Genomic DNA, 12474 nt, shown 5'->3' with positions numbered 1-12474 from the left:
CGAAATAGGACTTGCATTAGCATTGACACCTCCCGAACTCGAAGAGATGAGGAATAAAAATGAAGGATTGGTGAAAGTGTTTGAAGTATGGGAAGAAATGGGTACTCGGCCGTTTACATGGTTTACTTTATTGAGTGTTTTGAGATCAGCTGATGTTGATGAGTATGAATTAGCTGATGAGTTATCTAAACTATAATTGTTATTTTTGGGAATTGTATTGTGTGTGACAGTTTAAATAAACCATTCGTGATGTCTTTCAATGTTTATCTTTTAAACAATAACTGAGAGCCCTAATTCACTTTTGCTTTTAATTTTACCGTAAAATTAATAACTATTAATAATGCCTGAATTAATAACCACGTTTATAGTTAAGTAACTATTAAATTTCCTTATGCTCTGTATCAAGGTGGATTTATTGTGATCTGGTAACTCTTGGAAGGAGTCACTAAAAATATAATGTGGATGCAATGTGAGTGATAGTAATAATAAATAAATATGGACAATAATAATAATAATAATAAGTAATAAATGAGCCACGCCCACTGACACACCTCTATGTTCACTTTTTGTTTAGCCTGGCTGGCTTCAACTTTGCATAATGCCTTAAGTATACACAATTTGAAGTATATACAGTTTAATTCTTTATGGATGTTTTAGAAGGGCACCATGATAAACTTGGGGGAAAAATGTACATTTAAAATAATTAACTGTGGCAACTTTGAAAATTTCTAAAAATTCTATTTTTAATTGGAATCAGCTCAAATTTGATATACATCATAAGTACATGTATATGCATCAGAAAAATTATTATTATATAAATGCAGAACTCTCTCCTAGTCATTTTTGATGAAATTTGGCCAATTAAATTACCCTGTACTATAAATAATAATTTTCAAAAAATGACTCCAAAATTATCCCAAAGTTTTAATAAATTTTCTGATAGATATTGATGTCCTTATGCTGTGTAAAAATTTTGAGTCCGGTGGCTATTTTAAGAAAACGCCAAAATTTTGAAAAATACCCAAGGCTATAGTCTTGGGTATATTCCAAAAAATGGCTTCGAAATCACCCCAAAGTTTTATTAAATTTTCTAATGCATATTGATGTCCTTATGCTGTGTAGAAAGTTTGAGCTAATTCCGACTTCAATTTTTCTAGTTATGGCGATTTTAAGAAAATGCCAAAATTCTGAAAAATATCCAAGGCTATAAGCCTTATGTATTTTCCAAAAAATGGCTCCAAATTCACTGCAAATTTTATTACAACATCTGATACATATCAATGTCCTTATGCTGTGTAGAAAGTTTGAGCTGATTCTGGCTAATTTTTTTTGAGTTAAGGCCATGTTTTAAAAAGTACTGGGACTTTCTTAGCCCAATTTTTAATTTTTTGAGTAACTTTAAAATTCATTAAAATCCAATATTTATTGAAATCAGCTCAAACTTGGCATACAACATAAGTACATGTATAGGAAAAAAATTATAAAAATGGAAGTTTTTTCTCGTCATTTTTATATACTATATACATGCAGCAGGATAGCATTTGCTGCCCTGATTTGAGAATTGGTTATTACTATTACTATGGCTGCTGTATGGCATAGGGACATTGGATGATATTCCTGTATGTCTCTGCTCATATTAGAATATTATGTGGTGTTGTCTCAACACCATGGTAACAGCATGCAATCTAATTTTGTGGTTACAGGTGTCACTACTGTACACGTATTAATATACTTAAGTACTAGCATATTTTTGATATTATTTTGCTGCATAGTGCATAGCAATAATTATTATTAGCACTTTTAAAGGATTCTGTGTACACATCTTGTGTAGGGGTGTCAAATTTCATAGTAACATGCGTTAATTATTTTTTGTATATTGAAGTTATGTCAAAGACGAAAGTTGTTTGTCGTTTCTTTTTTATTTATTTAAAACTTGTCATGTGTTTAAAATTAAAAGAGTAAGATTAATTCCCTCATGAGATTATGCACTTAACACATTTTGAATTCAATAGATATTAATGGACTCATTGGGCCTTGTACTAATGATCATACACTCCACGTTGTCTTTATACTAATACTCTTGGCTCTATGTATTGTAATTTTGAATGCTGTGTTGTTGTACTCTACCAATTACGGTATTGTGTCTTTTAATTCATTGTCTCTATGCATGTCATAAAGTATTAGCTAGTCGCATTCACCTTATTGGTAATATTTAGCTGCAGCATATTTGAATGTAATAAAAAAATTTTTAATAAAGCAGCATAATAATAATAATAATAATAATTGTAATTTTATTATTAAAATAATAGTCATTTTCCATTGTTAGGATTGATATTTATTGAGCAAATGGACCAGCTGTTTCTTGCTGTAGAGCCAATTCTCTCTTTTGATGGTCTTCAGCTAAACCTGTAGAAGGCTTGTCTTCTGCAACCCTGTCTTCTTCAATTACTCCTGGTATTCCTGGAGGAATCATTGTTCCTGGACCAGCTACCCCTGGAGGTGCTAGACGTTGTTCCTCAATCAATTCTCTCTTATGAAGATGTCCTTCAACTTCTCCTGCTATCCCTGGAGGTGCTAGACGTTGTTCCTCAATCAATTCTCTCTTATCAAGATGTCCTTCAACTTCTCCTGCTATCCCTGGAGGTGCTAAACGATGTTCCTCAATCAATTCTCTCTTATGAAGATGTCCTTCAACTTCTCCTGCTACCCCTGGAGGTGCTAGACGTTGTTCCTCAATCAATTCTCTCTCATGAAGATGTCCTTCATCTGGTCCTAGTATTCCATGGAGTAATGGTTTATCTGCATCTGGTATAGGGCCAGCATATACTACTGCAGAGGATATTAGAGCAACAATCAGAAATATAGAGAGTGGAGACTGCATCATCTCTATCCTGAAATGACAAAAATGATGTGAGTTTTGTAATTTTATTAACCACAGGTGTGATAAACTTTAATAACTATTTATTTAATAACTATACTACAATTAACTATACTATGATTTAATTAATAACTCTACTATGCATTTAATAAATTATTTGAGTTTGTTGAGGATGAAGCATACACCAATAATCAAAATTGTCCTTTTTTTAGTGTAATAGTAATTGTGTAATGTTATTTGTGAATTTTACTGTTATGTTCATTGTTTTTAGGATATGGTACGGCATAATAAAACTAATGAATAAGATGATAGCACTTTGTAATAGTTTGAGTCATAAAAGCAGATTTATCTGCAGAGGAATATATTGGTGGACTAATTTATGGAAATATAGGTAGAAATAATAATGGTATTAATTATTAATAATATAATTTTGGTGGATTCATCAGTCAAAAATTGAATAGCCATTTTTATATTTATAATTTTGAAGCCATTTGTCATCAGATAATTTGCCAGTTGTTATGAAATTTTTGCCTAACTCCAACTGGAGCTATTTTGTGTATGATAAAGCAGCAACATGCCAAGTCATCATTGATTTCGTGGGAGTAGACAGTATCATTACAGGGGTTGAGACACCAATCTAAAAGTGGGGGGGCTTATTTTTTAAACCAATGTACATTCATTAATTTAATTATATTTAAAATGATCCAAAGAACTTAGTGCGTTCATCAGTTACACTAATATACTCCTTAGCAATTAATACTAAGTCGTAATTTATCAGTAATTTCCTTATGTATATGTAATAGTAAGCAATTGTTTAAAGTTTTTTCAGTCATTCTTGATCTTGTTGATGTTAGCAGTCTCTTTAAATAAATTTTAACTAAATTTCTGGGAATAAACTCTGTTTACATAGGCTCACATGTACATGTGCTTACCATCATGGCCATAGGCATGCAGCATGTGGCATACATGAGGCACACACATGCACACTTCATGCTGCAAGTAGTGTGTCACATTATTGTTTACATTGCCTCATTTGTATGGTGATAATCATCAGAGATTATAGAGATGTGTGATGCATACTGCATGCATGTAGTGGATTATATTATAATTAACATTTAATGCTTTTTGAAAATAATTCATGCTGTAGTTGATCACGTAAGTTTTGTGTTTGACTACTCCTTTTTCCATTGAATGGGCTATAGTGGCTAGATATATATATTAATATGCTTAAAAGAAGACTGCTTTATTGATGCTATATTGTCTCATACAATAGAGTTTTGACTGGATTAAATCATGATAGAATTAGCCTTCATCTCTCTCTCTCTCTCTCTCTCTCTCTCTCTCTCTCTCTCTCTCAACCATGCTCACATCAAAATTGTTGTCAGTGTGTAATCTGTTTTATTAACAATTTTTACATAATTTTCAATTACTTATATGCATTTTTGTGATGCTATTTTTGTGGCAAGTTTCACATTTATTATATACGCATACTGTGTGTATATATATATATACAGCTACTACCTTGCTTACTTTAGAATCAACAGGTCTATGCACTGTGCATTTTGTGTCTGAATTATAGGCAGGCTTGTTCTATAACTATAGTTTACCATATAGATAGCTCCAAATTTTTGTCGGTCAAAATTTTTGTCAAATTTGTCAGGTACTTTTGCTTGACGAAATTTTTAAGCAACGAAATTTTTAAGCAACGAAATTTTTATTCCACGTGGGTAGCATGTGGATTAATAACAAAAATGACGAAAATTTTATTGACAAAAATTAATTTTAACAAGAAATTAAGATTTTGACGAAATTTTTGACTGACAAAAATTTGGAGCTATACAGTATACACTGAGGTAGAGGTTTCTGAGCAACGCAGTCATGAGGTTAACAAATATGTCATAAAAACCAATACTGAGGTGTGTACCAACTTCTACCATGACATTTGAAAATAACAACCAGCTGCTGATAATAAGACCACAGTTGAGATCTAACAGGCGCTAGGCTAGTAAAGAATCAATCAAGCTTGACAAAATAGACTGATAATAATACAACATATGCATAGAGTGCCATTTACTTTAATGAGCTAGGTTTATAATTTTACGAGCTAGGCTAATATAAAAAAATAACTGACATACAATACTACAATTTCATTGGTCAATTGCAAGTAGGCATGGTAGAAATTAATACACTTACATGTAAGTAGTTCCATTGTCCAGTCGTTGAATTGGTCAGCCGTACAAGAGAAGTGGTTGTGTGCGTGCAACTGAGCTGTATGTAAATTCACGGTATCTTTATGTAAATTTATGGTATCTTTATCACTATCTCATGAGAGTGTGTGGAGTGGAGGAGTACAGTGGTGTGATTGTTAGCATATCACTACTGTGAGCATAGCATGCCAGCTGTTATGATTAAATTTGGTGATTTCACATGTTTGTCAAAGCTTTACCAGAAAAGAAGCATGCATGTAAAAACAATGGTTGCTGTATAGTAATGCCTATTGCTGACAATCAGTGACTACTTTAGGTATTTGGTACTGGCCCCTAGAATAGAACAGCTTTCTATTTTGAGCATCATGCATGTTACATACTATGTCTTATTTAGCACTCTAATTGTAGACTTCATGAAAGTCCATGACTGTATTTATGCAATCATTCCATGTTGACACTCTATTTTGTTTATATTATAGAGTCTTATATGTTACTAAGGATGCATTAGATCTTATACTACAGTATTAGGATATTAGGATCCACTACAGCTACAACTCTTGTATCTCCAGTCCAGTAACCACTCACTCACCCTCTCTTTGTTATATGAACAAAGAGAGGGTGGGTTATGCTAACAGGAGAGTTCATATGAAAAAGAGCCGGAACTTGGAGTTGTTTACTTAAAATATGATATCATTTAATGCGTAGTTCACATGAAGAAGAGCCGGAACTCAGAATTGTTAATGTATTATATCATTTAATGAGTAGTTTATATGAAAAAGAGCAGGAACTCAGAATTGTTTGCTCAAAGTATGATATCATTTAATGGGTAGTAGTTCATATGAAAAAGAGCAGGATGATATCATTCAATGTGTATAGACCTTTCCCACCAATGCAGCGTTTATCAATGAATATCATTAACGAGCCGCCCATGTCGTGAGATAGATATACAGAGATGAATGGGGAAAAATTACTTTTTTAATTTTCCTTTTTAATGCAAGCTCTGATTTACACAGAAATGCTCACTGCACATTTGTTGTATAATTCTACTTAATGTGCTTATCATACTGTAATTTTGTGTTTGCTTTCACATAAAAAATAGTGTTTTTTGCTCATTCATCTCTGTACATTTATCCCAAAACATAATTCTACTTAATGTGCTTATCATACTGCAATTTTGTCTTTGCTTTCACATAAAAATAGTGTTTTTTTGCTCATTCATCTCTGTACATCTATCCCACAACATAGCAGCTCGTTAATAATATTCATTGCTAATCACACAGTGGTGGGAAAGGTCTATAGGTTGGCTCTCATGCATCATGAATGATGAGCTATTGATCTCTGATTGTAATGTGATAGGACAATGTTATTGTTTGTTACTCAGTGAACAGCATCATTCCTGAATAGGGCGAGGCAAATTATGCTTCTAATATGATTAAGTACTGCCCCAAATTCCATCCTATTATGCTTTGAAATGAATCCAGTTATGCTCATTATTATGCTCATAGTTTAAGTTTTACTCAAATATCAACTATACTAACATGGACATGCATCTGTTATAATTGCAATATTGTCACTAATAATATCAACTATACTAACATGGACATGCATCTGTTATAATTGCAATATTGTCACTAATAAAATAATAATGCCAGAATCTGAAAATGTTTGAATCACTGCAAAATAGAACAACCTAACTCATTAGACTTGCCACATTTGAGTAGGTGGGTATTAAGCAGTCGGGTTGTTGTTCTAGTACTTGTACCACTTGCCATATTGAATTGAAATTGTGTGATCATGGGTATAAAGCTAGAAATTTTTGACCCATTATGCCAGCATGATAACTTGCTCTATTATGCTCCAAGTTATGCTAGCATAATTTGCCTAGCCTTAATCCTTTATGCTACACAATTGCATTAATACTCACCTACACAATTACAATGACACTCGCCTACACTTTGAGTCCAATACTGCAGGCACTGTCACCTCAGTTGGCATAGACAGGATGCGAGGAAATTATTTTAAGGGAATAATAGCTAACCATGGGATAAATGTGATAGTACTCCCACGAAAGGTGTGTAATTTTGATATGGTTATTATTACAACCTTATCATTACCAACCTTTATAGGCTTTATCAGCCTTATGCAACTACATGTGCCAATCTTAAAAACTTTAGTTGATTGTGCTTCATTTTAAATAATGTGTTGTTCTATCTACCAATTATTATGTAATTTTAATTTGCCGTCTCCATGCATGTGATAAAGTATAAAGCATATTTAAATTAGTGTTGTTTTCTTTACAACTAGAACTAAGATGTCATTTAGTTCCATTATTTTTAGCTAGTTATAGTTTCAAGAATGAAAACTATAGGCCTTTATACAGGCTAGCACTTCTAATGTGCATTGAACCAGTTTAACACTGGTTTCAGTCATTCTATATCTGATGCAATTTGGCTTTAATGCCATTATGTCAAACCACCTCCATAAGAGGTTTAAATGCTGGATCGGCAGAAATACTATCAAAATATATAAGATCTTCAAGATAGTGTGGAATCATTCGATGAACATTGAAGTACATCAGTTCTGAACTAGTTTCAAATTGCACTGCAAGTGTAGAAAGTTCTTAAAGCTTTCTAGCTATAGAACTATAACTATAACTGATAGCTAACTCTTCTTTGTACTATAATTATAACTAGAACTATTTGTAAATTGATGTTGGTCTACATAAAATATTGCCAACTACCTTGATTAGAGTTTAAATCATTTAATAAAGTGTCAAAACAAAGGAAATAGAACTAAGCTAGAAGTAGAACTACACTAGAACTAGGGAAACCAGGAGCTTGGAACTAGAACTAAAACCATAATTATGTAGAATATATGCTTGGGACTAGAACTAAATCTAGAACTACACAAAGTACTAATAAAGAACTAGGACTACAATGTAAAACTAGAACTACATACAAACTGCAAATTTGGAACCGCCAGAACTAGAACTAAGACTAACCAAATTAACTAGAACAAAACTAAAACTATTAAAAAATAAGAGCTAGAACAAAACTAATTAAATATAGCAAAGACATGATTATAGAAAATAACTATAATTCTATTGTCAAATAGTCATTTTTCACGAGTAGTTATCAGTAATTTTTTTTCACCAATTTTTTAGGAACTATCCCTAACTATCCCTGATGGAGGCGGATCTCGACGTGCAATCAATTCCCTCTTATGAAGATCTCCTTGTCCTGGTATTCCTGGGCTAACTATCCCTGATGGAGGCGGATCTCGACGTGCAATCAATTCCCTCTTATGAAGATCTCCTTCTTGTCCTGGTATTCCTGGGCTAACTATCCCTGATGGAGGCGGATCTCGACGTGCAATCAATTCCCTCTTATGAAGATCTCCTTCTTGTCCTGGTATTCCTGGGCTAACTATCCCTGATGGAGGCGGATCTCGAGGTGCAATCAATTCCCTCTTATGAAGATCTCCTTCTTGTCCTGGTATTCCTGGGCTAACTATCCCTGATGGAGGCGGATCTCGACGTGCAATCAATTCCCTCTTATGAAGATCTCCTTCTTGTCCTGGTATTCCTGGGCTAACTATCCCTGATGGAGGCGGATCTCGACGTGCAATCAATTCTCTCTTATGAAGATCTCCTTCTTGTCCTGGTATTCCTGGGCTAACTATCCCTGATGGAGGCGGATCTCGAGGTGCAATCAATTCCCTCTTATGAAGATCTCCTTCTTGTCCTGGTATTCCTGGGCTAACTATCCCTGATGGAGGTGGATCTCGACGTGCAATCAATTCCCTCTTATGAAGATCTCCTTTATCTTGTCCTGGCATTCCATGGAGCAACGGTTTATCTGCATTTGGTATAGGGGCAGTATATACTACTGCACTGCATATTAGAGCAACAATCAGAAATATAGAGAGTGGAGACTGCATCATTTCTATCCTGAAATGACAAAGGTATTAGTATTTCATCCTTTAAATACTGTTATCTGTTAAGAATATAACCACAAGTATAATAACTGTTAATCCTTAATAATTATTTATTTAATAACTTGGCCAATAACATCTGATACTATAATCTGTAGTTGTAGTAGTGTGCATAAAGTTACCATGTATTTTTCAAGAGAATTTTAGACCTAATTTATGACATGTGATTCTTAGGTCTAATTTTCAGATTTTAGAGCAAAATTTATAAACAATCCAGTTATGATTAGAATTTTCTACACAGCATAAGTATATGTATATGTATCAGAAAAAATTATGAAAACGCAGAATTTTTTTCTAGTCATTTTTGGCAAAAATTGGCCAAAGACTGTATTATTATAGTAGAGGCCTGCTGGAACTTTGGCCCAATTTTTGAGTAACTTAAAAAATTCATTACAAATTTAATTTTGATTGGAATTGGCTTAAACATGAAATACATGTATATGCATAAGAAAAAAAAGCAGAATTTTCTCATAGCAATTTTTGATGAAATTTGGCCAATGACCCTGTACTATAATAGTACAGGGACTTTGGCCTGATTTTTATGCAAATTTAAAAGTTTACAGAGATATCACAACATAAGAACATGTAGTATGTTAACAAGAGTGGATAGATGTTAATAATGACAGAGATTTCTCTCAAGCCATATTGATGAGTTACCTTGTACTATGCATGCAGCACAAAAACAAAAGCATTTTGGTCTCTCTGATTAGATAACGGATTTTTCCTGTATTTCTGTTTGTAAATGGCATACCGTAGGGCACCTTTTTTGAGGGCTACAAATTTAGCGGATATATAATTTGCTGTATTAAACTTCACAATTTTTAATCCCAATTTGAATTTTCCACGCCCATACAATTAATTTGAGGAATTTATTTTCACAAATAGCAACAAAATCCATGAAATCTGCAAAAAAGTAGCCCTTGAAAAAAGCCACCCTACGGTATAGCATTGTCATGAAACCATGATAACAACACACACTTTAATTCTTATACCATGTATTAAGGCGGAATTCTGTGTGTAAACATTTTGTGTAGGCATGTGAAAATGTAAGTCTTGAGTTTCATAGTAACCTTTGTATTGCTGTAGTAGAACATTAATAAAAGGCAATTGTTGTTTGTCATTTCTTTTTTATATTTGTAATAAGAAGTGAGATTAGTACACGTACATGTAGCTCCTCTTATTACTGAGATTATGAAATACATGATAACCCACATCTTTGAATAATTTTGTTAATACTGGTCTCCTTGCACAATGATTATACATTCCACATTGTCATTTTTTGATGCTCAGTAAGTTTGCTCTATGTATTGAATAGTGTGGTATTAATTTAATTAATTATGCTTTATTTTAAATACTGCGTTGCTCTACGCTACCAATTATTATGTATTTTTAATTCGCCGTCCCCATGCATGTGATAAAGTATAAATCATATTTAAATAATAGCAAAGACATTATTTTGATACAGCAGCATATTATGTATTAGAAAATAAATGTAGTTTTATTGTTAAATAGTCATTTTTCATGAGCACTTATCAGCAATTATTTTTATTCACCAGATTTTTTAGGAACTACTTTGGCTGGATCAGCTTCCCCTGGAGGTGATTGACGTTCAACCAATTCTTTCTTATAAAGATGTCCTTCATCTTGTCCTGGTATTCCTGGGCTAACTACCCCTGGTGGAGGTGCTTGACGTTCAATCAATTCTCTCTTATGAAGATGTCCTTCAACTTGTCCTGATATTCCATGAAGCAACAGTTTATCTGTATGGATATGCATCTGGTATAGACCCATCTCAAGGCTAATTATCACGCACGAGCACATAATGATTAATTATTAAGCAATGCCACACCCATCGGTCAGCAAAATCGATGGTGGAACTCAATGGAGAATCACTCAAAGCAAACCTAATTCTAAGATCATTGGGCTCCAAACTGTTGCAAAACAAAGAAAACAATGGGCACCAGCTACTAAGAGTGATATATAGGTTTAGAGTTTTAGCGAAATAAACACACAGATCCAGTGATGTCAGTGGTAGATGCAGCCTCGTCAATATCTACTCATACAACAAATCTAGAGCTTATTTATTCCTTCTTACAGCTTCTCTTAATGCTTTAGTTTGTTGTTATTAGTTTGAAAGCTGGAAAGCTTGAGATCAGCATCCAGCAATACATTGCCAGTATCTCTTGCAGTGCAGCTATAGAATATATACGGTGCAATTTTATAGTCAGTGATCGCCATAATTAGCCTGCATTGGGCTGGGTCTGCATGCAGTGGATATTAGAGCCACAATCATAAATATAGAGTGGAGACTGCATCATTTCAGTCTATCCTGAAATAACAAAGGTATTAGTATTTTTATTAATGTTATCACAAAAATAATAACTGTTATCATAATAACTAGATTTTATTTAATAACTAATTGAATTTGCTTCAATAACATCTGGTACTATAATGTAGTTGTGCATTTGTATAGAGTTACCATGTATTTTTCAAGAGAATTTTAGACCTAATTTATGACATGATTTTCAGGTCTTCATTTTATAATTTTCAGATTAAGAGCAACTTTAAAAATTCATAAAAATTAATATCCAATTATGACTTTTGCCTGATTTTGAGAAATTTTAAAAATTCATAAACAATTCAATTTTGATCGAAATCAGCTCAAACTTGATATTCAACATAAATACATGTATATATATTAGAAAAATTATTAAAATGCAGAATTCTCTCCTAGCCATTTTTGACGAAATTCGGCTAACGACCCTGTACTATAGTACAGGGACTTTGGTCTGATTCTGGAGCAACTTTAAAAATTCATAAAAATCCAAACTTGATCGGAATCAGCTCAAACTTGATATACAACATAAATACATGTATATGCATTAGAAAAAATTATAAAAATGTGGAATTCTTTTTAAGCCATTTTTGACAAAATTCAGCCAACGACCCGTACTATAATAGTACAGGGACTTTTGCCCAATTTTTTAGCAACTTAAAAATTCGTAAAAAATCTAATTTTTATTGGAATCAGCTTAAACTTTCTACACAAAATAAATACATGTATATGTATCAGAAAATTATAAAAGCGAAGGTTTTTTTGCAGCCACTTTAATGTACTATATACATGCAGCAGGGTAGCATTTACTTCCCTGATTTGAGAAGTGATCTTTACTATTACTATGGTATACGGGCATAAGACTCTATTATAGTATAATAGAGTCTTATGCCCGTATAAATAGGGCCAGCATATACTACTGCAGTGAATACTAGAGCAACAATCAGAAATATAGAGAATGGAGACTGCATCATTTCTATCCTGAAATGACAAAGGTATTAGTATTTCATCCTTTAAATACTGTCATCTGTACAGCTGTTAAAATATAACCACGGACATAA

At 33.0% G+C, this 12474-nt stretch overlaps 3 protein-coding genes and 1 long non-coding RNA gene across 4 annotated transcripts in view; 2 read left to right on the top strand and 2 right to left on the bottom strand.

Moving 5' to 3' along the window:
• The window catches only part of LOC109583732 (uncharacterized serine-rich protein C215.13-like), a gene marked incomplete at its 5' end in the record, with an annotated part of 2014 nt that extends 1818 nt beyond the window's left edge, over positions 1 to 196 (top strand). The window contains one exon of the mRNA XM_019999177.1: positions 9 to 196. Coding sequence (XP_019854736.1) covers positions 9 to 196 — 188 coding nt within the window. The remainder of the gene's footprint in view (positions 1 to 8) is intronic.
• Positions 197 to 2234: 2038 nt separating this feature from the next.
• On the bottom strand, positions 2235 to 5147 carry LOC109583757 (uncharacterized). Its single transcript, XM_019999203.1, has 2 exons — positions 5072 to 5147; positions 2235 to 2891 (listed from the first exon to the last, which is right to left on the bottom strand). Coding segments are annotated over exons 1-2 (558 nt in total). The 5' UTR covers positions 5074 to 5147; the 3' UTR covers positions 2235 to 2335.
• A 2968-nt stretch (positions 5148 to 8115) lies between these two features.
• Positions 8116 to 10896, bottom strand: LOC109583756 (collagen alpha-2(VIII) chain-like). Its single transcript, XM_019999202.1, has 2 exons — positions 10722 to 10896; positions 8116 to 8903 (listed from the first exon to the last, which is right to left on the bottom strand). The coding sequence occupies exons 1-2, from the start codon at positions 10867 to 10869 to the stop codon at positions 8245 to 8247; spliced, it is 807 nt and encodes a 268-aa protein (XP_019854761.1). The 5' UTR covers positions 10870 to 10896; the 3' UTR covers positions 8116 to 8244.
• A 446-nt stretch (positions 10897 to 11342) lies between these two features.
• The window catches only part of LOC109583758 (uncharacterized), a 3705-nt gene continuing 2573 nt past the window's right edge, over positions 11343 to 12474 (top strand). The window contains exon 1 of the long non-coding RNA XR_002185688.1: positions 11343 to 11421. This is a non-coding gene — a long non-coding RNA (uncharacterized LOC109583758). The remainder of the gene's footprint in view (positions 11422 to 12474) is intronic.

The sequence above is a fragment of the Amphimedon queenslandica genome, unplaced genomic scaffold, assembly GCF_000090795.2.
Source record: "Amphimedon queenslandica unplaced genomic scaffold, v1.1 AMPQUscaffold_13285, whole genome shotgun sequence".
In the NCBI taxonomy this organism is placed as follows: domain Eukaryota; kingdom Metazoa; phylum Porifera; class Demospongiae; order Haplosclerida; family Niphatidae; genus Amphimedon; species Amphimedon queenslandica.
This window is presented reverse-complemented; position numbering and strand designations above follow the sequence as displayed.

What these genes read in the sequence shown, in the direction of transcription:
- LOC109583756 (XM_019999202.1), bottom strand. Translation starts at nt 10,869, where the DNA reads ATGGGTCTATACCAGATGCATATCCATACAGATAAACTGTTGCTTCAT. An exon ending in CCCAGGAATACCAGGACAAG is followed by an intron (nt 8,904 to 10,721) that starts ATGAAGGACATC and finishes GACAAGATAAAG; the next exon opens with GAGATCTTCATAAGAGGGAA.